At 43.6% G+C, this 27,364-nt stretch overlaps 1 protein-coding gene across 29 annotated transcripts in view; it reads left to right on the top strand.

The window, feature by feature from the left end:
* KCNMA1 (potassium calcium-activated channel subfamily M alpha 1) overlaps positions 1-27,364 on the top strand; it is a 744,082-nt gene that overhangs the window by 676,052 nt on the left and 40,666 nt on the right. For all 29 annotated transcript variants that reach the window (XM_088020031.1, XM_028109572.2, XM_028109573.2 and 26 more), the window contains one exon: positions 181-373. In XM_088020031.1, coding sequence (XP_087876157.1) covers positions 181-373 — 193 coding nt within the window. The remainder of the gene's footprint in view (positions 1-180; positions 374-27,364) is intronic.

Consider the following 27,364-nt stretch of genomic DNA (forward strand, 5'->3'; position numbering starts at 1 on the left):
TAGTTAGGCCAGCTTAATGTCAAGGCATAACAAAGATACTTGTTAAATAATTTCCCAAAGCTCTGGCTCAATCTTTAATTTGTTTTTATTTTTCCCCCTCTTCCCCTCTTGTCCCTCGGTCTCACTTTTGTTTCTTCTTTCTTTCTTTTTTTCTTTTTTTTCCTTTCCTCTATGCCAAAGGGTACGCCATTAAGTCGGGCTGATTTAAGGGCCGTCAACATCAACCTCTGTGACATGTGCGTTATCCTGTCAGCCAATCAGAATAATATTGATGATACTTCGCTGCAGGACAAGGAATGCATCTTGGCGTCACTCAACATCAAATCTATGCAGTTTGATGACAGCATCGGGGTCTTGCAGGCTAATTCCCAAGGTAAGGACAGCCTGTAATACTTCTCTGCTGTGCCTACAGGGGACAGGGGCTGGCAAGAGGGATATCCTTCACTCAGTAATTCAAAGAGGCTCACATCAGCCTGCCTGGCAGTGACACCCGCGGTCGCTGGGATGGCTTTCAAAGGGGCATCCACTGCCTCTTCTTACCATTGCGGGAAGCAGGCTTGAGACCTGAACACCCACACTCAGAATAGGCTGCTGTCCCAGAGAGGAAAGCAGCCTTTAAATTGCCACCCCCTCAGTCTTCCCAAACAGTGGCTTGATGACCAGGGTCCCCTGATTAACGTCAGGCACTGCAAAGATGCTGCCGGAACAATTCCCAATGTTTCTCTCCAGTATATATTTTTGCCATTGACCTATGTTAAGCTTTGCCATTGTTATTGCTGCATGGGGTTGTTAAGCTTTACCCTGTTATACGCCCACCTACGGATGGTGACCCCTGGACAGGGGGGGACAGTATGGACACAAGAAGTCATTTAGCAAGAGGTGATGCTCATAGAGTCACCCATTCTCTGCAGGAGGCACGACAGAGTTAAATGATGCACATCTGCCTTCTCTGCTCTGCCCCCATCTTCCTTGTCATTTTCCCTGGGATCCTGGGCAGGTAGCTGCTAGTAAAGATGTCATCTAGAAGTCTCAGACAGCACAGCCAAACCTCGTAACAAACAGCCTCACTAATCAGGGCCTCGGCAGGATGGGATGTGAGGCCTCGGTGCAGGCTTGCCATGAACAGCAGGATCATTGCCGTAAGTGTTTCACCAGATGGGTGGCCCTGGGGGCCTAATGGGGGCCTGAATCCCATCATTCCAGGACTGAAGGTGGAGGGAGCAGGGCCCAGGAGAACTATAGCTGCTGGGATGAGCAGTGCCATCTTACTGACAAGGGAGAACTCAGCTCCGTCATGCCGCCCAGACCGGTCATGCTGCACGTGCATGACCTTCTGTCAGCTCAGCACCATCTCTTTACCACAGCTGTTCAACAGTGCAGCAAACCTGGGAACAGCCGTTCCTAGAATCCTCTTCTCTGCACGGTTCTGCACCAGCATCTGCCAAGGAGAATGGGGCCCAGGGACAAGATCTAGAATTTGGAAAAGGGAAAGAAACCTTAGTTCTTTGGAGGCAGTGGCAGCCCGACCCTGAGCAGATGCGAGGTTCAAAGCAGCTCTTAGGGGAGCGTTCTGAGCATCACTGGCTTTGCTGCTAGGGACTGAGGGGGCTGCTGTGGCCTTCTTCGAGTTGCCTTGAGGTCTCCAGCACCCCCTGTGGAAAATTCCACCTCGTGTTGCAAGTGAAACGGCCCTTCCAATGATTGCGTCAATATCTGATTTTCTTCATACTTGGTATAGAGTGGCTTCTAGTCTTCATTGCTTTTTTTTTAATTCAAGTTCGTTAACTTACAGTGTAGTATTGGTTTCAGGGGTAGAATTTAGTGATTCGTTACTTTACATATAACACCCAGTGCTCATCCCAACAAGTGCCCTCCTTAATGCCCGTCACCCAGTTACCCCATCCCCCCACCCACCTCCTCTCCAGCCACCCTCAGTTTGTTCTCTTAACTATAGAGTCTCTAATGGTTTGCCTCCCTCTTTATCTTACTTTATTTTTCCTTCCCTTCTCCTATGTTCATCTGTTTGTTTCTTAAATTCCACATGAGTGAAATCATATATTTGTCTTTCTCTGACTGACTTATTTCGCTTAGCATAATACCCTCTAGTTCCACCCATGTTGATGTGAATGGCAAGATTCCATTCTTTTTAATGGCTGAGTAATATTCCATTGCATACACTTCTTTTCTTTATCCATTCATCAGTTGATGGACATTTGGGCTCTTTCCATAGTTTGGCTATTGTTGATAATGCAGCTATAAACACTGGGGTGCAAGTGCCCCTTTGAATCAGCACTTTTGTATCCTTTGGATAAAAACCTAGTAGCGCAATTGCTGGGTCATTGGGCAGCTCTATTTTTAGCTTTTTGAGGAACCTCCATCCAGTTTTCCAGAGTGGCTGCACCAGTTCGCGTTCCCACCAACAGTGTAAGAGGGCTCTCCTTTCTCCGCATCCTCACCAACATCTGTTATTTCTTGAGCTGTTCATTTTAACCATTCTGACTGATGTGCGGTGGTTTCTCATTGTGGTTCTGATTTGTATTTCCCTGATGCCGAGTGATGTGGAGCATTTTTTCATGTGTCTGTTAGGAGTGGCTTGAGGCAACCCTGACTGATCCAGTCTGAAGCCTGGTTTTCACCTCTCTATGCCACCAACCCCTGTCTCTCCCCCAATCTAAATCTTGGTATCCACTTGCTCAGCCGGGCTGCAGGCAGAGCAACATGTCAAGGCTCTGAACGAGAGTGTTACCTACCCCGCTGTGTCCTGGAGAGCCAGAACCTGCCTCCTGCCTGCCCTGCCTGTGCAGGGAGTGCAGGTGACAGAGGGTATGAGGAGACCGTAAGCTGACCTTCTAGGAAGTGGAAGAGGCAAGCCACCGTTTGGTTCCTGCCTTTAAGTACTTGTTCTTCCATGTATGTCCTCCCAACTCTGCCCCAGCATGAGCTTGTTAGAGATGCAGCATCTCATGCCCACCCCAAACCTCCTACATCCGAATCTGCATTCTAACGGGGTCCCCAGGTGACTCATGTGCCCTGCTGTAAGGCACAATAATCTGCAAGCTAACAACACCCAGTCCAGTGAACAAACTGACCAACCCAATCAGATGCTCCTCTTCTCCTGGCAGGAGCTAGCAAGGGGAATGGAGAGAAGCAGAAGCAGGAGAAGCAGTCCCTTAGGCGGGCAGGGTGGGGGAGATGGAACTGAGCGGGAGGGGCAGAAAAGTGCATGTCTGTTTTCTCCCAATTTAATAATTGTGATCGTCAAGGTCCATAGATCAGAATCTCAATGCACCATTGAGTTATGTGTGCCTCTGACATGGGTTTCCCTTCCAGCTCTCAGAAACCAGATCCCAGCCTGTCAGATCCTAGATGATGGCCAAACTGGTAAAAATGCTTTCCCTCCCTTCTGCACATACCCAATTCTCAAAAGCCTTCCCTTTACTGTCTTTAGCTTGGGAATAAGCAAGGAAAATAGGTTTTGGTAGGAGATAAGGAAGAAAGGGAAAGGGAGCTTAGTTTTCTTACAAAAAAAAGAGAAGGGCCCTCCTTCTTTTGTACACCTGTTCCCCTGAAAGCACTCACACACGCACACAGGCACGCAGGGGCCAGAAGAAGGCAGAGGCTGTATCTTAGGGCTTGTGGCTTCGAGGATGTATCTTGGTCCGCAGTGGAATGGGGCCCATGCCTCCAGCAGCTGGCGAGCAGTCTGTTCTGCCCTCAGTGAGAGACTGCCAGAACTATAGACACACTGAGCCCACATTTCCCCTTGTTTTCCTACTCTGTCTGCTCTTCTCTCGCCCTTGGTTTCTAACACTCTCCTCTGGGAACACTCTGACTTTCCTGGCCATCAGCATAGGAAGTGACTTTCTCTCTGATGAGTGAGTGCTCTGGGTTCACCTTGGGCTGCTCCATCATGCAGCCCACCCCTTGGGTTTGTCCTACCCCATGGGGCTCGAGGGACAAACTAGGTTTCCCTGCTACTGTGTCCCTCCTTGAGACACTCTGGACCAGCGGGAATGCTCATTGGCCTCAGATATTCTCACTACCCTTCATCTGGGCGTTTGTCACCACCACACTGCAGGTGAATTGGAATTAGAGTACAAAATGATTTTGTGTTCCTCTTTTCAGTGGGGGAAGCAAATCTAACTTGCCCTGAGTGATAATGACAGAGCTTCCTGGCCACTGCTACCCAGTTTTCATTATGATTTATTCTGTAGTCCTTATAAAACCCCATCCTTTGCTTTGTCTTGAGAGCTACATGACCATGTCTCCAGAACTCAGCAGGACAGAAATGTGGACTCAGAACAAACGTGTGTGCTTTGGGGCCAAAATACCCATGCATTTTTATGGCAAGTTTTCCTCACATGATACAGTGTAACATGAAAAATGTGTCTTAACACTGAGGAGGTAGAGTCTTTGTTGAGATTTGTGTTCAGACACTTGCCACTATGCATTACTTGGTCTCCGAGACCAACAAAACCTCTTTTCCCTTTTCCCTCTCCTCTATTCACATTGCCTTTTGGTGTCACTGTTCTAGGCCACATGGTGTCAGAACTGACCCAGCCTAGGGATTCTGGACCAGACACTTTCTAAAAGATTTGAGATGTGATGCCTGGTTGTCAAAAACAATTACAGAGAAAGGTGGCATACCCCACGTTGGATGGTATATCCAATGTGACAGTTGGGTCTATGAGATGCAGTTTTAATATACAGCAGGGAAGACTGCAGTGACAATTATATAAAGCAGGTGAAGCTGCTTCTTGCTGGTCAGCAAACATCAGCTCAGAACCACTTTACAGCTCTTTACCAGCAACTAAGTGCCTTTATTTACAGAGCGCCTGTCACTTCCCTTTGGCTGGAGAGCTGGTGTATTATTTAGCACGCATTTATCTGGGGAAAACATTTCAATTTAAATCAACTGGTACAACAGTGGCTCTTGCCAGACTGTTTCCGCGTGGTTCTAAAAGACAAGAACTGAGTGTGATCTTGAAAGGGAGGGTGAGCCGAGGAAGGAAGGGTCCATTCTCAGAGAGCCCCTTGAGTCAGTACCTGAAAAGAGGGAGCATGTGATTGAGTTTCCCTTTGTGCTTTTGTATCACATTATGAAGTGAGCATCTTAGAGTTTCTTCCTGGTGAACCTTCTCGTGAGGGTAACTCTTTAGAGAAAGAGAGAGGAATAAACGAGTGCCCACTATACATCAGGCACTGTAAAAGCCCAGAGCACAAAGATGACTTGGACGCAGCCAGTCACTATCCTTGAGGGCCCAGGTGAATGGAGGAGATACCCCCATAAACAATCACAGTGCAGTGAGACAAGGATGAGACTAGGAATACAACTGTACATAAGGCTCCTCATTTTATATATTTTAAGGAGTTGAGAAAGCTTCCAAGAAGAGGTAACTTTTGTGGATGAGTTGAATACATGTGGCTATTGAGCACTTGAAATGGGGTTGTGTGACTGAGGAACTGCTTTTTTCCCTTTTATTTAATTTATAAATTTAAATTTAAATACAGGCATGTGGCTAGTGGCTACTGTATTGGACAACGCAGGTCTAGAGCACAGGCTTACGGCCTTGTTAAGGGCTGGGATGATCGGAAGATGGTGATTAAATCCACCTTTGAAAGAGCTAACAGGCAAGAATATGAGCATGGTTTAGATGTGGGAAGAGATGGCAGCATGAGCTATGTAGGGAGACAGTTACAGTAGACATGAAGGGATGGATAAGCACTGACAGGACAGCTGTAGTGATGTCAGTCACAAGGGCAAGGCAGAAATTGAGGTGGATTTGAAACCGAAAAGATAGCCCATTGAAGGCCAGCTGGGTGGGAAGGAGGTGTGGATGAGCAAGGATGAGGAGTTGATAATGAGTTTTGAGGTTGGCTACTGGGTGGATATAAAAGTGATGAAATAAGCTGAGGACTCAAGGGGAGAAATAGGCTTCTGGCAGATGGTAAAGAATCTGGTCCTCATCCATTTGGAAAGTAGGGTATCTAACAAGATATCTAAGAAGAAATACAAACATACAGCTATAGGGATAAAGTTAGGTTTGAGGGTACAGACTCGGAAATCATTGGTGATGGACATGGTATAGGCCTTGAGTGTGGATATTTCCCAGGGAGAGAAGGCAGAGCAACTAAGAGGAAACGGCCAAACTGGAACCTTGGAAATGTCAACGCCAAAGGGACAAACAGAGGGAAAGAATCCAGTGAAAGGTGTCGAGGGCAAAAATTTAAGGAAGTAGGAGTGGATGCTGCCAAAGGGGAAGAGAGTTGAATAAGTTCCAGATAGCTGTTTCGGATATATCCTAATTATTTGTTGCTACATGTGTTTCCTTGAGTAGACTTTGAGCTCTTTGAGAGGCAAAGACTCTTCTTCTTTTGCTCATCTCGATGTCCCCAGTGCCCCAAGCACAGGAGCTGGCAGAGTTGACATGCCATAAGAATGTGTTGGGCTGAACTGATTTGAAAGGAAACAATGATTAGCACTGCCAGATACTATAAAAAAAGTCATATAGATGAGGTCCTAGAAAAGGCAATGGCACATATGACTCTCAAGAAGTTGTTGATGACCTTGGCAAGAATGGCTGAATAACTGGTTGCCAGTAGAAGCTGGCATTCAGGGGTCTGAAGCATTAATGGGAGGTGAGAATTTGAAACCAGATATTACTTTTTCAAGTGCTGAAAGGGAAAGAAATAGGATATTTCAGAGTATCTTGTCAAAGAAAAGATTTCCTTTTTCTTTTTAGAATGTGGAGAAAGATACCATATTTGTTGGCTACAGTAGACTGAGGTGATACCCCATTGAGAGGGAAAGTTTGAAGCTTTAGGAGAGGGTTGTTAAATGATAGAGAGAGGAACAGAGACAAGCAGGAGAACTAAGGACAGGCCAGGACAATTGGGATGGGGAACTGATGGTGACAAAGGTTGAGAGCAGCCATTACAGTAAACATGTCAGGGCGATGGCTGGAGCGAGACGAGAGCATGAGTGAGCACTGGGGAGGGCCAGCTAGGGTTGGTTGGATTTGTGATGGTGCCATGGTGCTGGTCAACACAGCTCTTTGATTTTCTCTGCAGTTCTTGGCAGAAGCAACAGAAAACATACAAAATGGCTTTAATGTGGGATGAGGACTCAGAGGAGGTGAAGGATTCCGTGGAGCTGTTGAGAAAATATGAAAATGAGTGGCCACCAGGTCTAAGATTGTAGACAAACAAGTCAAACCAGTGTCGGGGCTCATAGAAAGAGAGGCCGAAACAAAGCAGGAAATAAATCCCCATGAGGTCGAAGAACAGGGTGTGGGGCAAAGGCATGGGTGAACTGAAGTGTGGGAGGTTTGATCTGAGAGAGGAATATGTGATGAGCTTGGAGAATGAAATATTCCTTGCAGAGCCAGAACAGAGCTTGGTGGTACTATGCTGAAAACCGTTCATCCGCATGAGAATTCAGAGTCCAGGGCCAAGCCTGTCCGACTACCACAAGCACCCCCAGCAGCATCAGCACCAACAAGAACGGTAATAATAACGCTAATGCTCATGAACGTTTGCCACCGTTCTGTGGTAGGCCTTTTGCCAACTGAGATGATATGCATTTCTTAGATCACTGGTTTTCACCCTTGACTGTACATTGTAATCATCTGAGAAACTTCTAATAAATATTGGTAGCTGGGTTGCACTTCAGCAACTGTGGTTTAAGTGGCCTGGGGTACAACCTGGCCATGAGGAGTGTTATAAACTCCTAGATGATGCCGTGTGCGGCCAGGGTTGGGAAGCACTGCCTGAGTTGGTCCTCAGAGGTGGTGTATGTGGTAAGGAGGTTACTATTTTGATTGGAAAGAAGAGAAAACTAGGCCTTGAGGAGTGAAGGAGTGGTTTTAGCCGGGGTCTCTTGGTCTCCCAGGGATCCCAAACTTTAAACTGTTTTACTTCTTTAGGACAATGCTGTTGGCTCAACTAGTTGGTCTGCCTTATTTCTTTCCTATTATCTGGATTGTCATCAGCTTCCCAAGACTAAAAGCTTTAAGTGGAGAGAAAGGGGGCAGGGGATGTGCTGGAGACCAGGCTCTGGTTTCTGCCTACTAGCTGTATCTGCCATTTTGTCTCTGTCATGTGTCTCACGGTGATAAGTGAAGGATATTAGTTGCCCAGTGGACAGGCCTTCCTCTTGATCATAGCTTTTGAGAGACAGTGGTGCAGAGATCTAGCACCACCCTGCCACTAAACAGCAACAATTGCTCACCCCCAGAGCCAGCTGTGTGTTCCCCTCAAGAGCTTGAGTTTCTTCAAGAAGATGGAGCATGTGTATTTCAACCTTGGGGTTAAATTGGGATGTTGGTGTTAAGGTTCCTCTGTGGTTCCCTTTCCTGTTATATGCTCTGCATTCCTCAGATTCATGCTACCTGTCATGAAGGTGTCAATCCAATTCCACAAACCTTTATTAAGTACCTGTTGTGTGCCCAGACTGTGCATGCCAGGCATTGCTGGGGAGATGTGGGTACATGAAGCACATTCCCTGTCCTGGCAACCTCCTCTGCAAATGTGTAGCTCTGCTTCCGAATGCTGGTCTATTACCAGGAGAGAATTACAGTCTGTGCAGGCTAACGAGGGACAGGAAGAGAAAGAGAGTGGGTTTGAGAGACACTTTGAAAAATGCATAGGATTTCACCAGGTAGAAACAGGTAGAGCTGGCTGCAGTCACAGAGACCAGAAGTAAGGGGCAGGGGACCTGGAGACATGTTTGAGGGACAGTGATGAGTATAATCTGGCTGGAATACAGGCTATGTGTAAGACAACAGGGACACCTGAGGCAGAAATTTGGGTTAGGCATTGAGGGATTTTTTAAAATTTTGAGTTATGAAGATATAAATATTTCAGTAGGCACTGGGGAGCTACAGCAGGTTTCAGAGTGAGAGAATGATGGGCTTGGACCTGAGCTTCAGGGAGATTGATCTGGCAGCCCTGTGAAGCATTGTTTGGAGTGGGAAAGAAGAGGTTGCAGGGGTCTGGGTAGGAACTGTGGTTATCCAGGAGACCAGGAACCTTGAACTGGAAAAAGAAGGGGACATTATTTTACCGTGAGACAGAGTAGATGTAAAACAGATTGCGTGATCATGAGCTTCCTTCTCAGTGACAGGGGACAGCGATGCACTTATAGGAAGAGGCCTCATGAGGTACGGAGGATCTGGCTGTGGGAGAACATGGTGTTGGTAATTTTGGGTTCTAGCCAGGGTTCATTTCTATATAGGATTTGGCAGAAAATCAGGGGACCACAAAGAGCAGATAGGTGGAGATGAAGTTTTGCATCCAGGAGAGGGTCACAGCTAAACGTTCGCCCCACTGCTCATGCTCTACGAATGGAGAAGAGCCTCAGAGAGAGCTCTGAGGAAAGAGAGGTGAAAGGCAGAAGGGTGAGGATCATCTTAGAAAGGGCAGAGGAAAATGTTGGTAGAAGCTGAGGCTCCACAACCTGAGCTGGGCTCCCAACTTCCCAAAGAAACATATGTCAAAAACGCGAAATGAATGTCCCCTGACTGCTTTTCCTCACCCCTCTAGGTTTATTTTTCTATATTCTACACCTCTCTATAGCCACCAGGTTAAAAAAATATATAGTGGCTTACACAAACACACCAGTAGGTACACAAGCATGTCCGTTGGTGCATACCAGCACACATACATGCGGACACACACACACACACACACACACACACACATACCACGGTTCCTCCAGCCCTCCATGACCCTCAGCCATTTAGGTGACACTAAATGATACCCACACATAAGCAGATGCTCTCCCTTGTCTGCATTTCAACAAAGGTTAAGAGCCTCCAGTAGGGAATGACATTTTTCTTTGGAAGTATGGCCGTGGTCCTTGGAAAGACAGCATTAATTGGGGGCATAGGGCGTATCCTGAAGTCTGAGATTTCTTTTACTGTTCCAGAGAAGAAAATGTGACTTCTTTTTTGTCTCTGGGGGAGGCTGTGTGGATTCTCAGACCTCAAAATTATTGAATGGCAGAAGTCAGGATTCGAAAGGACCTTCCTAACCTGGAACTTTGGGGCAAAAGCCACAGGATGGAATGTAATGAAGACCTCTGAGCATTAAGTTTCAAATAATCACTGAAGACAGACAGCATAAACCTTGTTGATAGAAATGTGATTTATTTTGAGTAACGGTTGTTTCATACTGGTCGTTCTGAGAGGGAGTGTGTCAAGAGCTATGAAGGTTTGAAGGAAAAAACTAACAAACTCAAGAATGCCGCCAAGGGGATGGTCAGAACGAGGAAATGCTGGGACAAGCTGTCACTTGCCAAGCAGTCAAGAGAATAGGGCGTAGTGGGCTGAAAGGGCCATTTTATCTTCTGCTCCATGGGGAAAACCAGGACCGATGGCTAATGATGAAGGAGAACCAGATTTTAGCCCCACATAAGGAAGACCTTTCCAGAACAGAATGGGCTGCCTAAAAATGTAGTGAGCATTCTGGCACCACATGTCCACTTGCCAAGGGAAAGTCGCTGATATGATCTTTGTGATGAGGGGGACATTGGATCAGATGAATTCTTTGGTCCTTTATAACTGAGGGTCTGTGGTATTTTCTTTATTTTTATTACATGCGGATCTCCGTTTTCAATGATCTACATTCTTACTCCAGAGGGAGCGCTGTGGCGTTTGGTGGGATTGCGGTTCTAACGGGTCTTTCAGTGGAAGCTTTCAAGTCCTTCCAGAATGGCACTGTCTCTGTGTCTCAGAGGCAGTGGGTGAGCAGCTGCACATCTGGCTTTTCCGTTAATTTGACAGACCACCCTCAACTTCAACTCCCATATCACCCTCCGTCCTTCCCAGTGTCCCTCCTTTTTGTCCTCCCCCAGCCTCACCCCTGCACACCAAGGCCGCTCCCCAGCCCCCCACCCGCACCTATACACAGAGCCTCACACACATTCTCCCGCCCCAAAACCAGAGAAGCATTTTTTTTCAGCTGCTCCCTATATAACATGCACTGCCACGATATTCTCTCCTACTCCTGAAAGGGTGGTGGGGGAGAAGCCATTTCTCTCTACCCACCGAATGAAAAAAAGCTCTGTGCTAAAATATTTTTCTTCAGTTGTAACTGAAACTGCTGTTGGCTTCAGTCCACAAAACCAGAAAGACAATTATACTTAACTGTTTAGAGATTTATAAATACCATGCTGGAGTAGCCTCTAGGTAGTAACTTTAGATACCCGGCCCAATAATTTTCTTTTATTGGTTTGTGATTTAGGTCTTATTTTGAGTCCTCTATAATAAGAGTAGTACATTTCATTAAAAGAGCTTACTAACCAATAAAGAAAATCTGGCTTAGGGCTGGAGCAGGTCTCCAGCATAGAGAGGGGGCCTGCCCTGGTGCGCCTCCTCAGCGGACGTGACGAGACTAATCTCGGCACAGGGGTGCACATGTATGTCAGCAAAGCGGCATGTGCGGCTGCTTTCTAAATGACTTCAGCTTGGGAGAATTTGTCCTACGCAGCATATTTGACCACCATGAGGGATCCTCTTAAGACCGCCATTGACTATTCTGGTAATAGATTCCCAGCGACGAAAAGAAGGAAACAGACACAAGAATAGTTGTAACAGGAGACGAAGGCCTGGGCGCCTTGCTGAACCTGTGGAGGTTTCTCGGCCTTCTGTACATGAGGATCTTCCTCGGGGAGTGGAGGTGGGGGATTAAAAGTAAAAATGGACCAAATCGCCTTTTCCTTCTGACTGCATGCAGAGCAGATAGAGTTCCCCACTTGGGCTGTGCCCAGCCTGGGGCAGCGGCAGGGAAAGAAAATCTTAGCTTCAGAGACAGAAAACAAATGTCGGGTGGTGCCAGGGTTGGGCCAAACTCATCGTCCTCACATCAGGCTTTTCCCCCTTAAAACTTGGCGTGTGTCGTTAATGCTTCTTTTTAAAAAATTGTAAGTCTTCTTTTTTACCAGGTGGGTCGCATTCATATGCAATATCTCATTTAATCTTCCCGATAACCTATTAAGGCAGACGTCATTTATCTCCATTTTACAGATGAGAAAACTGAGGCCCAGGAAAATTCAGCGACTTGCCCAAAGTCTCATAGCTTGTCAAGAGCACATGGAGTTGATGTCCAAACTGATTCCAAAGCCTGTGCTTTCCTCAGCACATTGGTCAACTCCATAAAAGAGAACAAGTGCTGTTCTCATGAGAACAGGCCTGAATCTATACGTCTGCTTTTAAGGGTCATGGAAGCATCCCCGGGCATGCTAAACTTCTCCTTGCACCCAGGGACTAAGGTTTTTTTTGTTTTTTTTCAATGTTCTTGTTCTGTGCATCCCCATTTTGTAGGTCCCTGGCCCTCCTTGCCCCAGCAATCAGAGACATTGGGATTCTCTTGGTCCTGGTCTTTCTTGCTGACCAGCTATACAAACAAGGTAGAGTTGAGAGAAGTATGAAGAGCTCTGCTTAGCCTGCCGCTGTGAGCAGTTTAATTGTTGGAGCTTTTTTCCCTGTTAATATAGATTTGATTTTGGAGCTGTCAGTACAAGAGTGGAAAGTTTGAGACCCTGATGATGCTTTCTGTTGTCTGGACACTTACAAAATATTTCCAGGTTTTATAGATTCATCCCACCCTCCAAGTGGACATTTCCATAAAAGGCAATAGATGAGAATAAACAGACCACACTAGCCCCCAAGCCTAGGATGTGTGATACTCCAAAAATGGTCCAGATGATGGTCCTTTGGGAGGAAAGTGTGGTTGTATAATCAAAGAAAAGTAAAAGAAGTCTTGTCGTCCTGTGGACTCTCTAAGGGCCCTGATGAGATTCTGGGTAAGGATGAGTCAATCAAGAGTTCTTTTCCTGAACAATACTTTGCTTTATACCCCACGGCTGAGGCTAGTGTCCCCACTCTTCCCATGGTCATGCTGTCATGGAACTAATGGGATCCATAGGAAATGACACAGACATATAAAATAAGTTGTATGGCACAACTTGAACACACATATCTAACAAATATGGGGTCAGGAACATTCCAGAGTACCTTGCAAAATGCCTGGTGTGAGTCATTTGTAATTTTCTGAGGCATGAGTTTAATCCACATGTTGTGATGGTAACACTCAAGCCAAGAGCTAGCAAATGAGCCTAACCAATCATCCAATGGATTTTTGTCTTTATCCATCTGTTTATAACCAAAAACTCATATGAAGTCCTAAAACCTTTATTTCTTTTCTTTAAAAGGGGCCTGCAAAGAAACCAACTGATTTTTAAATTACTTTAGTTCTGGATTTATAGGATATTTAAGGAGCATGAGTGGTTCTTAAGTATTTCAATTATACTTCAAGGAATGTTCTAGTGGAACTCATCCCCCAAATTCTAGAACAGCAGCATAGTAGTCATTGAGCCTCTTGTTGCATATCTCCAGTAAAGAGTTTCCACCAGATATAAGAGCCACATGGATGTCACCACCATGTGTGTTATGAGAAGGCAAGGGCTGCTTTGGGCAGCAGGGGTTGGGACCAGGGGCTCTAGAGTAAGTGGAGTTGAATTTGAAAATAGGAACAATTATCAGTAAGTAATAAAGGGGCTACAGGCAGGTGGAAGAGGCTGAGGAGGAGTAAGAGAAGGCTCATAAGCAAGAAAGGCCAAGTGTAGTTCACAAAGGGGCTCTTGGCTATGTGTCTGCTGATGGTACAACAGCGGGGCCTTAAAGGTCTCAGGGTGTCAGAGGAAAGGATTGTAGGTGAGGTCACTGTTGACCTGGATAGGCCCTCAAAAGGATGGCCTGGTCCATCATTTCACCGATCTCCCCACTCCCATCAACTGTTAGAAATATATTTAAATGTGTAGCACAGCACCTTACACCCAGTAGAAGCCTGTAGAGATTTGTGGAGTGAGCAAATGAATGATTTAATCCCCATTTCTGTTGTTTGTAGTCTGAGCTGTCTTTGTTTGCCCTCAAATGAGATAAAGCAGTTGCATACTTCGTAAATACCACATCCTTTCCTTCCAGGCTTTAGTCACTCTCTGTTCATTTGACCACTGGCCACCGGGCAAGGGCTACAAAGACCCAGGATGTTGAACTTGTCAGATTTGTCCAAACGTTCTTTAGTAAATCACCTCAGTCCTTTCACCTTTACTAATAGCTCCCGATCCTCAACCTTTCCCTGGGCTCATTGCAGGTGGTGTTGCCCTATACCAGCCCAAGGCCTGAGGAAGCTGTGGGACCGAGACCTCCAAAGTTCAATAAAGGGCAGAAACCATCGCTGCTTTCTGCTCCAGGGGGCTTTGAGTGGTTTCGGAGAGCTTTCCTGGCCACGTGGAGATGGACCCTTCTCTTAGCAGCCGACTAGCCAATGGTGCCCGAACACCTGGGCAGGAAGAATTCAGCAGATGGGTTTTGTCGCTCTAATTTATGATGCTGAATCACAAATGGGGCTATCAGAGTGATGACACAATCGTTTAGGGTCAGGAACCAGGTTCTAAATCCTCCTTGTGGCCATCATGTGTTATTTGACTTTGGATAAACACTCTATGATTTCATTTCTTCATCTATAAAGTAAGGTTCGTTAAAGTGGCCCCACCTAAGTACCCTGAGGGATCCTGTGTGAATCTAAAGAGGTGATGGCCACAGACAAAGCATCAGCAGTTGTAGAAACAGGATTTGCTGTCAAGTTGAATGTTGGCGTGTGTGGGCTCTCGCGCTAGCAGCTTGGGTTTGAATGTGAGCTCCACCACCTACGAGGCCTGGGCAAACACTTGAACTTCTCTGTGCCTCAGTTTTCTCTGAGAATACAAATTGCACCTGGCTCTTCAGATTGCTCTGAGAAGTAAATCAGACAGGGTTTTCTCTATTCCATCCAGTACCTTTACATGAGTCAGAGATAGTCACTCCTTTCCAAGACACTTTACTTCCATCTGTTGACAAGTGTTCATAATATGATTGTGTTTGAACAATACACTTGTCCACTATCTGCTATGAAAAGAATAAAGTAATAAATATGAAAATATACCATGTCCACAGTATGAGTGGTGCTTACCTAGATGAGCCTTCACAACCACGCATGGCCTACTGTATTTACCTCTGGGACATCTGGGATGACCACAGTTGTACCTACTTAGAGGACCTTCACAACCACATGTGGCAACCCTGAATGAGTGGCCACAAAGCACTTAGTAACGGGGATACAGTTAGAGATCAAGCAACATTAGCTATTTTTGTCATTTTTATTTTTGGATAGTTTTACTATTTTCTTTCATTCGTCCCCCCAAAATAACAAATAGCAAGATGGGGTTATCTATTTGTACCTAGCGGCCGGAATAATTGTTGATTCTGCTTGTCAGTAGATATGCATAGAAAACAAATAATGGTGGCGACCAAGACATCTTTGGGAGATGGGCAGTCCGGGTGCAGTAGATTTACAGATGCCTGCAGGGGAGGTGAGGACAAACTGGGGCAGATTGACAATGACCCCTGGGATTTTCCCTCCATAGACGGGCTAGTGTGGCACCACACAATGGAGCTTCTCTATGAAGCAGAGAGGCTCGGCCTCAGACAGCGGCGCACTGACAGAGTAGTGCTACTGGCAGAGTAGGGCCCGTGCTGCTCCAGCTGGGTGATAGGGACGCCTGTCTTCCCTCCTTGGCCTCTTTTTTCCTTACTACTATTAATACTACTACTAATTTTGGCCCTCAACCAGGAGACCTGGGGAACGTGGAGATGGGGTCTTGGATCCCTTTAAGTACCTAATAAAACGATGGCTCTAATCTTTGTTCCTCTCCTTACCTCCCCCTAGTTGTATGCAGAAATATTTGCGTACAGATTCAACAAGTTTGCCTAGCCTGGGGGTTTTCCACCTTAGCTGCACATTGCAATTAACCACGGAAATGTTAAACCCTCACCCAGAGCAATTAAACCAGACTCTGGGAGTAGGATGATGCAAGTGATAGAGATCCCAAGGTGCAGCCTGAGGCGAGAAGCACAGACCTAGCTGCTTTGTTACTCAAGGTAACCATCTATGATTCTCATAAGGGGCTGTGATTCAGTAAGCTTACATCTCCGTGGACCTGGCAGCCACCCCAGGGTGCTTGCGGGGAAGTTTGCAAAGCATGCAACGAACATTACAAAAATGCGAGTTATATGAGAAATGAACTTTGACTCATGAACTTCCAGGTGGTTCCCAGCCATAGGAGTGCACAGGCGAGGTCAAGGCAGGTGGGTGTGGGTAGTTCTCTGAATGCCTAATCGGCAGTGAAGGAAATGGAAGAAGTTTGAGAATCAATCAAACCCTAGGTACAAAGAAGGACAGTAAATAATGGGAATGTCATGGGTGAAGTTTCACACTTAATCTATAAACCTACTTTTAATGGGCCCCCAGGAGATTATAAATTCATGGTGGCTTTCTTTTTGAATTATATGAGGCTGTTCCACATTTCTAAAGGAAGTCCAGGTGTGTCATTTTTTATTTATTTATTTATTTATTTATTTATTTATTTATTTATTTGCATTTAGAATACTGTAGATTTTTTTAAAAACCCTCTTTTTATGAGCATTAATTATATACCATGCAAGGAAGCAATTGCCTCTATGTTATGAAATATTAAATCAAAATGCTTCCTGTTCCCAGATGTCCCAGAGATAAATACAGCAGTATTTTGAAGCCCCTTTTGGAGCTGTTTTGCCTGCAAATTTATTGTTTTGTCTCCATTTTCAGAAAGCCCTGTTTTCCGTGAAGTATAGCACTCTAGGTAGTGTTTAAGACGCAAACTCCTCTGGAGTTGCCTGTGTCGGCAACAACTCTTACGTAGATGGCACACGAGGGATGGCGCAGTGATCGGCTCCTTTAAGATGACAAATGGGCAGAGAGTGTTATTGTCTTTGATTGCACGCCTTACATCATCTGTATGTAGGAATAAAAGGGCCATACTTTATCTTTAGCCATTTTATAAATATTTAAGTCCTTATAGTTGCCTAAAGATATTAAAGCATATTTTACAGTAGTCGGAATATAAATATTATATATAGTACAAGATACCAAAGTAGTTTAATGAATTCATAATTTTCTGTTCACATTTATTGGAATGTGTTTTATGTTCCAAAAGTTCCATTTAAAGAATACGAGACCATTCTGCTTCCTGACAACACAACAAGGGTTGGCCAGCATTTCGGGCGGGGTCTAGGTTCCTTTCATTAAGAAGCAAAAAGGCAGGACGTCAGGGTACTGGGATATATTTCCTCAATCTCTACATTTAAAAATATATATCAATAACTTTTTGAGTAAACAGTTCTGGGGCTTATTTAAATTACAAAGCCTTCCAAGGAGAAAACTTTTTATAGCCCCTTTCCTCTATTTCAAGGAGATGAATTCAAAAAACCTAAGTAAGAGCAATAAAGATGTGGTTGGCAATTTTCCTGTCCTCCCACCCCACCCCCTTTTGTAAGCCCTGTCTACCAGTTTACAGCCTGATTCAGGGTATTGGTTTGAACAGTGACTTCCCAATGCTTTCTGATCACGTCTCCCTAAGTTAAAGAGTGTCCAGCCTGCTCCTTACTTTTCCTAAATGCAAGGGAATGACAAGGAGAATATTACTGCATCTCTTTTCAGTTTTCTAGTGAAATATAAAGACTTTCCTCTTTAATATTTCACAAAGTTTCTCCAGTTCCCAGTGGGAGTCCGTGCTGGGTAATGTTTGCTAATTACCAACAACAAAACTAGACATACAACGCTGGTAAATTACCTGACCCTTTCCATTTTAATGAGACAACAAGGATTTCGCGAAGTGATGTTGTTTCACTGGTTAATGGTGTCAGCAATGTTGTAATTGTGGGTTGAGACACATTAGCTGAACAACCACATGTAGAAAGGGCTTTCTCTTGACAAGCCCTTTGGAGACTAGAACCATATTATCATTAAGCCTTTGTCATTTGCATGCTGCTAATCACTTACTTTATTATCCTGAGTATCCATTGTCTTTCTTTAATTGCTCTTTAAATTAAAATTAAAAATAGTTGTAAAGCCCACAATGGCTGGGATAGCATCTTGATTATGAAGATAACTTCAAGAAAATGGAACAACTGGTAACATATTCCTAGGATTATGAGAGAGTCCCACTGTTATGTTACCATGCCTGCAGGCCCCAGGGGCCTAATTGTGGCGGTTTCTCTTCCTTTAGCCCATACTGTTTGTTTAATAAATGGTTATTTATGGCCTTTTTGGCCATTATAGCAACTTTGGAGAAAGTACATCCTTCTCACTGGTTTGAGCACTGCAATTTCATTCTCTGGGCAAAGGTATAAAATACAATTGAAAGGCAGGGTCTGTACTAGAGCCTCTGAAAAGAGATCCTTTTGATTCTCCTTGCTAGTGTATTCTGGACATGTTTACTTTACAAATTTGGGGTCATGTAAGAGACATAAACTTCAGAGCTGAAAGGGACCTTAGAGTCGTCCCCATTTTCCAGGTGAAGAAACTAAGGACCAGAGTGGTTGCCATAACTATAATCACAGAATAAGAGATGAAGCCGGATTGTCTGTTACTGAAGGGAGGATCGTGCCTTATGGGTGACTCCTGAAAGATGATATGATGTCATGCCTGGAGTTGTGATATGCAAGCTGCATTGTTGCCATGATACAGTGCATTTAGTGTGTGCCTCTTGTATGCGCACATCAATGTGTTTGTTGATACAGACTATGTGCTAGCATACTGGAAGAAAGGGCCCGTTTCTTCCACTTCCTGAACAAAAAACAACCCCATGGATGACTCTGCAGTCATTGCTGAATAAGTGATTAAACCCAGAGTTATCAGGGTTCCACTGTCATATACGACGCCCCAGAATTAGGACGATAGGTTTTTCAAGAACCAGAGGGATTGGGCGTTGCCTTATCTGCCTCAAATGTATAGATGGGAAAACCGAGTTTGAATAATGCATTGAGTCCTTCTAAGTTCTCATAGGGAGTTAAGGGTTGACCTGGGCTTAAAACCCACATCTTTTGATTCTCTGTCCATTTCTCTGTCAGCATTACCAATCTATTGTTGACATCATCATCATCATCAAATAGGTTAGTACTTAGGAAGTGCTTACTCTGTTCCCGGCATTGTTGTAAGCAGTTTGCCTGTATTATTTACCTTACCTAATCTTCATGACATATTACTCTCCCATTTTACACATGAGGAGACTGAGACACAGAATTTAAGAACATTTCCCCAAATCACAAAACGAGAAACTGAACAAGGCAGCACTCAAACTCAGGCAGTCTAGCTCCAGAATTCAAGTTTTTAACACAGCGTTTTGGTTCATTTCAGGTTGTGGTCAAGGGATACTGATTATAGTGTAAACGACTTTTCAAAATCAAATTAGCACCAATCAACTTCTTCTTTAGTGAAGATTTGTGGGTATGGGGAAATACCTGATCCCAGTTATATATTCATCTGCCAGCATAAACATATATTCAGGAAAGCCTTTAAAACTTAAAAGAAAAAAAATTACAGTGCTTTCTGTTAAAGGACTATCAAATGTTTGGAACCTGGGCTGCTCTCTCAGGCCAGGCATCCTGTCTGGAGAACCTTTCAGAGAGAGCCGGTTGAAAGTTGTCGGGGATGGGATTCTGCTTTTCCTGAATTGCATGGCAATGCCTTGGATCACTTGGCAAATCCATCTCTTACAGCTACTTAATTTTCTGTGCCCTTAAGATATGGATGTTTTTAGTTTGCCTGGGATTTCATAGCTCTGGTTTTTGCTACGCTCGCCATTGGTTCATATTAAACCAAACAACTGGGGCCCATTTGGCATTTGGTGTTTTAAAAAGTAAAAGGACATTTGAACTACATGACAAATGCTGAAAAACAAAGCCCATAGCACTGAGAACATAAAGAAACTATTTATAATGTAAAGGTGGCTACATTTTCAGTCAATCTATCACTTTAATGAGCTCTTTGCATTTCTTTGATTAATGCTCACAAAAGCGGGAGAAAAAAATTGATGTAATGGAAACAAAATGCTATATAGTCTTGGCAGCACAGGGGAGGTTTCTGTGTGTTTTATTAGTATCCACTGCATATCACTGTCTTGCAATGTATATGTCTATCTTTTCCCTGGTGTAGCATGCCTCTGGTTTACTGGAAATGTGATCCAGCATGAAAGAGGAGACCCCATATTAGTGGCAAAACAGCCTTTGACCTCTTGTGGTGGCAGCAATTCGGAATTAATTAATTTGGAATTAATAATAATAATAAAGGAAAGGCTGACATAGTCCATGCCTTATTGAAATGAAGAACCTAACAAGTATGAAGACCAAAAAAAAATAAAAAAAAAAGGAAACATTAAAGACACTGAAAAAACATTTAAACATTAGAGTGTGGTAATTCATACATAATTAGTAATTTATTTGTTCAGTTTAAAATAATAAAGAAAATGGGAAAAGTACAGAAAAAGATGTCTTTGTGAAGTAACCAAATGGGGGAAAGAAGGTAGTCAAGGCAGGCTTCCTGGAGGAGGTGAAGGAGGGGCCGGAGCTGTGTTTGGAGGGAAGAGAGAAAACCACATTTCTGAAGTGGCTGAGCCTTGGGATGAGAATCAGCAGGTGCCACTCCTCTGTATTGGAAACCAGCTGACTGTTTCTCCCTCCACCACGTGCCCGGTGCTCTTTAAGCCACATGAGCAATTGGCATGCTTTCCTCTGAGCTTGAGTGGCTCTTACAAAGTGATGGGAGGTTGACATGGCAGAGACCTGGGAACACTGAAGACTCGCTTTTTTTTTTTTTTCTTTTTTTGAGGGAGAAAGAGGGTTGGGTGGGAGGAGCAGGGCAGAGGGAGAGGGACAGAGAATCTCAAGCAGACTCCCTGCTGAGCACAGAGCCTCATATGAGGCTCAACCCCATGACCCTGAGATCATGACCTGAGCTGAAACCAAGAGTTGGATGCTCAACTATCTGAGCCCCCCAGACTCCCTGAAGACTCACTTTTTAATGTGTAAATTCCAGCTGGTTATTTCCATCCTAGAACCTTAGTTCCCCCAACTTCCAAACCAAGTGAGATCTCAAAATAATATTTAGAATCTTTAGAGCTCAACAGGGTGCATCCATCCACCATATCTCCACTCCTAAAGATCACATGAGCTTTCAAGTTTTTCTTTTATTTATAATTTTGATAATTTTTTCTCATTGCACAAATAACATATATTCATTTTAGAAAATTTAGCAAATGCATATAAGCAAAAAGAAGAAAACCCACATTCCCTATAATTTTACCACGTGGACATATTAGTGTTGACACATTAGTCTTGTTTCTGTAGATATATTCCCCCCCAAAAAAGGATCATATATATTAGTATATAACCTGTGTTTTCCCACAAATATTTTATCATGACCACTTTCTATGTCATTAAGTATTTTCCTGCCTTATATTTATTGGATTATACTTAACATAATCAGTTTCCTAAAACAGAACATTCCTGTTGTTTTCAGTTTAACATTGTTACTTAATAACTACAAATGAAGACTATTGTAATCAAATCTTTAATATAAGGAAATTATGGCTGTACACATATTTTTAGAAGTGGAATTGCTTAGGCCAAAGGGCACATAAAATTTTAAGTTATTTGATTTGTATCGCCAAAGTTTGTCTTATCTTTAAGTTGTAAGATGAATGCAGAGGGGGTAAAAAAGCAATTGAGAAGTTGTGGAAAATTCACTATGACACCATGAGCTCTGGGGCAAATGAAGACATTAGACTAGATAAATATTAGATTTCTTTCCAAATCTGTGGTCTTAGTTGTGTTTGAGTTGTGAGTAATTTTGTCCCTTTCTTCCTGCCTGCCTGCCTTCCTTCCTTCCTTCCTTCCTTCCTTCCTTCCTTCCTCTTTCCTTTGAGAGATAGATATTGGGACAGTAAGCTCTTTAGGCTTACTTTAAGGAAAGGCATTGTCTGCTTAAAGAAACTTAATGAGCAAACAGCTATGGAGAACTTTGGTTGTTTGGTTGGTTGGTTGGTTGGTTTAGTTTGCTTTGCTTTGATTCAGACCCAAAACACAAATTCTAAAAAAACATGAGGTACATTACACAATGGGTAGAGTCAACTTCCCAAGATATTCATCAAATATGGTCTCTAGAAAAAAGTACTGTCAACAATATCAATGTTACTTACTATAAATAGAAGAAATAGAGGTCTCACTGACCCAGGTCTTGTGCGTAGTCAATGGAAGTGAAAAGGAAAGCTTAAATGAAGATACAGTTATTTGTGTTAATACAAAATCAGACGTGCATGAGCTATTTCACCAAGCAGACAGATTTTCTGTTCGGAGCATTTTGGTTGTAAGAGACAGAAGTTCAACTCGAAAGGGCTTAAACAAAAAGAATCATAGAACTGTGGTGCCTGTGGCTTCATGCACGTGGGCCCACAGGCTTGAACGATGTCAGAGCTCTAGCTTATTCACTTTACCTCTTGACTCATTTGTCCCATGACAGGCTAAATGGTCACCCACAGCCCTGTACTTACCTCCTTCTGGCTTTGCAGCCCCAGCAAAAAACAACAACAACAACAAAAAAAACAGTCTTTTACACCAGGTCCTAGGGAGAGCATACATTGACCCCAGCTTGGGGGACAGGTTCATCTTAAACCAGCCATGTGCCCAGGATTTGGGGGGACCATCTTGCTGACCTTGTGAAGTCACACTGTCTGTCTTCATTTTGTTACTCCTGTGGCCAGGGTGGGGACAAGGTTGCCCTCCGCCTCTCCCCACTCATTGTGGAATGGGTTCCTTGTGTGGAGAAGGACTTGGAGGGAAGCAGAGAATCATCTGTCCTGGTTCTGCCACCAACTGGTTCTGTGACCTTGGGTATGGTAACTTCTTTGCTCTGAGCCTCAGTTTCTTCATCTGTGAAATGGAGAGATTGACTAGAGGATTTCCAAAACTCTTGAGGCTAACATAGAATGATTGGTAGAGGCCAAGGAGACCCAAAGGTGTGGTTTAGGTTTCTCAGAATTGTCTATTTATATGGTTTCTAAGTTCTGCTTTTAGGATCTGGCTTGGGACACTTATCGACTCCAAGCATATGAGCTATTTGGTTGAGATGGGCAGGGGCATTCCCCGCCACGCCCCCCTCCCCAGCTCTGCAAACTTTGTCCTTCAGCACCCTGTCTTGGGCTAGCGCACCTCAGGTTCCTAAGCAGAACGTGGTGGGTTGGAGTGCCCTTTGGACAGTGTCAGAAGATGCTGCCTTGTTAAATTATCATTTTTTTATTGAGTCAACTGGTCAGCTCCCTGGGCTTCATGACTCTGGGACTCCAGCTTTGTAGGAGGCCCTGAAAACTACTATGAAAAAATATTACAAGGTTAAATTAAAATTTTCCCTTGACTGGGTTGCTCTTGCAGACTTTTCCAAAAATCTGTCTTCCACATCGAGCCTCTGCGTGTGGATGTTCCTCCTACAAGTTAGGAAGCATAAGCTTTCTATGGTTCTACACGTAGAATTTTCTTGACTTCAGCTGCTGAAGAATTTGTTGGAATACACACTGCAAAATGACTACTGTGGCTATTACCGTACTTGCTCAGGGGAGCTATTCAGATGCCTCATTTATTGGAGCTTAATAGATTAAAAGTCCAAATTGAGTCTCATGATATAAGCCTAATCAAGTTCTAATCTGCATAATTTTCCCATAAGCAGCAATGGGAAATTTGGATAATTTATGTTTCTGTAGTTGCCAATCATGTGTTAAATAGCATTGTTGCATTTACTTATCAAAATATTTTTATTGATCTTCACTTCATCTGACATTTCACTTTGGGATTTTTTTTTCCTGGCATTAACAGGAAATTTAATTCATCTCATAGATGATGTAATATGAGATGTTTCTCTTGATTTTAACATGTCTTTATAGATCATTTTTAACGGTGATCTTTTCCTTTTACAACTTCATATTGAATACCTGTCTCAGCAAAGCTAGATGACTCGGCCTAATTTATTTCCCTAGTTTAACGTAGCATATGGATTTCTAACCATCATTTATATGCACACAATAAAAGATAATTTGGCCCACCATTTGAACCAATTCCTTTATGTTAAATCTATGGGGGTGGGAGAGGCACTTACCTTCATTTCTCCATCTATTCTAGGGGAGGTGATTGATAAGAATTTCCATCGCTCTCTCTCCGTGGAAAGGCTTGGGGATTTAACTACGGAAGATTTAGAAAGTACTTTGTGTTTTCCCCCATGGAAAAGTACCGTAATAAAGCATTTATTATATGTACCGAGTTGTGCATGCTACCGTACCAAAGCAAGTTAAGCATAACTACAATGGGTCCCAGTTGTTATCAGCTATTGTTTAAAAGTGAAAACAGTAAAAGCGTAGGACTGGCTCAGGGTGCCTGGGTGACTCCGTCAGTTAAGTGTTCGACTCTTGATACCAGCTCCAGTCTTGATCTCAGGGTTGTGAGCCCAAGCCCTGTGACTTAACAACAAAACCATAAGACTGGCTCAGGCCTCCAACGGGCCTGCCTGGGTCAGCCCCTGAGAAGGAGGGAGCATCCCACACAGGGGGAAGGCAGCATGGACATGGTTATCCATGGGCTCTGATGTCAGCCTGCCTGGTCAACTCCCAGATCTGCCATTTACCAACTGGTTGTGCTTGAGGAAGTTCTTTGACCATTCTGAATCTTATTTAGCTTATCTACCAAATGGAGATGTTAACAGTTCCAACACTCATGGAGTTGTTCAGAGGAATAAATGAGGTGGCCCATGAAAAGTTCTTAGTCCAGCTTTAACGCATCATAAAAGTCGTGGCATGGTGGGTTAGAGGAGACCTGGGGTCAATTTACCTGGGTACAGATAATTAGATCTGCTAGTTCCTAGGTGTGTCCTGGGGCCGATTACTTACCTTCTCCATGTTGCGGTTTCCTCATCTGCAAAATAGTTGTATCTACATAGGATGGTTCTGAGAACTAAAGTTATTACATGAACGGAGTGCAGTATATAGTAAGCACTCAATAAATGTTAGCGAATTTTTTTCTTGAGGTTCTAGTTACACCTATCTTCTTTGTTCCCAATCTAGAACACTCTTGTCTTTGTTTTGAATTCCATACAGACAGTGATGTTGAGTCTCGTTTTCTAATGCACTCACCTCTGCATTACCCTGGAACCCAACCCAAGTCTAGAAGTCTAGCCGTTCTCGATGGTATAAATCTTGTCTGAGCCACAGCCTTTTTTTTTCCCCTATAACCACATGATGCCTCATGAATGCTGCACATAGATGCAAGCACGCAAAACAACTAATAAAAAAACAAAATCTTGGTGATCTCCTTTGTATCCGCTTCTATCTCTTCTCCTTGAACTTCTTAGGAATGGCCCAAATGTTTGTGTTAAATTCTTTAACTTGAAGCCATCCTAACTGAAATGGTCTTGTCTCATTTAACTAAAGGTCACTTAAGTTACTTAAGGTAACCTCCCTGGCAGGGGCTGAGTGCTACCAGCCCCTGGAGTAACCGATACCATGAAAAGAACATTAGACACTGCTGATTTTGTTCACCTGAACCAACAGTGGCACGTATGGTTAGGAACACAAATGCTGGAAAAGAATGAAGAGAGTAGTAAAAACCATTTTAGGAGCCTTGGATCTCAAGAAGGAAGTTTTATATCCCTAAATAATCAAGAATATCAGGAGATCAGGTCTGAAAAAAGAAGGCTCCAGAGAGATTCTGCAGTTGCTATAAGGAATTAAGAGACTTTCTTAGTCTTTCTTAACAACTGGCCCCAGTTTTCGTGTACCTAAAGAAAATCCTGACCATCTTCCTATGCAAAAATCTTTGTTCCTTAGATATTTTGAAGTTCATTTTTATCACTGAAGTGATCTGATTATTCCTACCAAAATGGATTTGTAGTGCTCATTGCCTTACCATTAATTTTCTAGGGTTTACTCTACATGAAAATTCTTTTTAAAAAAATATGCCAAAGGCTTCCTCAATTCTTTATCCATAGGGAAGAAGTGGTGATGGATGCTATGCCTATCCACAAATAATTGTGTACCTAGTGAAGTATTATCATCAGTAGTCAAATTTTTGAGTACTTGCCTTATACCAGGCATTATACTAAATGTTTTGAATACATGGTTTCATTTTATCCTTACAATTGCCCTATGTATGAAATACTTCCAGCTTATAGACAAAGTAACAGAGGCTTACAGAGAGTCAGAGCTGTGCTCATAGTTATATAGCTCTTAAGTAAATGAATCAGAATTAGAACCCAAGACATCTGACTTCAAAGTTCATATTTTAACTCTCTACTCCATTTCTTCTCTATGGGCAGGCATTCTAAAGACAATCTAGGAAGTTTAAAAAAACAAAACTCAGTCTCTGGCCTAAAGTTTGTGGCCTAAAGTGGGTTAGTCCAGCTTTAACGCATGTGGAGTAGGCATGCTTAGGAGGGGGGCAATATTGGGACCGTTTATGCCTAATGCCAAAACAATGGAAAGGTAACATAAGCCCCTCACATCTGCCCCTGAGGATTGGAATGGGGAGGGCCCTTCAATTTAATGAGATCAGGTAATCTTTGGAAGTCATTTTTAGCTCCAGACTTGCCTCCTATGGCCATGCTCAACAGAGAGAACGGGGACACATGTAAAGAATCAGGAGACCAATTTGCTAAGAGTGAACTTGAATCTTTTCCTGATTAAGAACTTCTCATCCTATCTCTCAGATGCCAACATTCTTAGTCCTCTCTCCTGGCAAAATAAGTGCTTGTTTTCTAAAATTAATTTCTCCAGTGTTAAGTTTAACTAGTGAAAGGAGAGTTTGCCAGTTTCACCATTCTCCAGTTGTAGATTATGATCCCTGGAGTATATTTCATGTGACTGTGCTCTCACATGCGGAACTAGAGTGCTGTTTTACGTAGAGAGACTTAAAGTTCAACCAAAGATGTATCCACTGCAGCAAACAATGATGGGGTGAGGAGCAAGACAGTTGGGAAACCTGGACACAATTTAGAGCTGCCCCTTTATCAACTGCAGCTATGACGAATAGGGTCGATGCCATCAAGGGCCAGAGTGCCTCGTCTCTTCTGAAGGAAGGCGCCTGCATTTCTCTTCTCTCCAAGGCCATTTAGGGAATCTGGGTCAGCCCTGTCGTTTCAAACCACAGGTTTTCCCATATTAGGACCTCTAAGAAAACAATGTTAATGAATTCTGTTCATCTTTAACACAACTCTATAGGAAGGGGAGGAAAAAAAAGATGAAATCTACTTCTTTTGTCTCTGCCTTTTGCTTTGAACAGTTTGTAGCTAGAAAAGTAGCAAAAGAGAAAGAGACATTATCATTGCTGAAGTTCTCTTGCCAACAAAAGCACCCTCTTCTTGGGGTCATGCATAGGAGAGAGAAGGGACTTTTAATGGAGAGATGTCTTTGGAC

The sequence above is a fragment of the Eumetopias jubatus genome, unplaced genomic scaffold (assembly GCF_037043125.1).
Source record: "Eumetopias jubatus isolate StellerSeaLion01/CBP00866 unplaced genomic scaffold, mEumJub1_p1.0 scaffold_17, whole genome shotgun sequence".
Taxonomy (NCBI): Eukaryota; Metazoa; Chordata; class Mammalia; order Carnivora; family Otariidae; genus Eumetopias; species Eumetopias jubatus.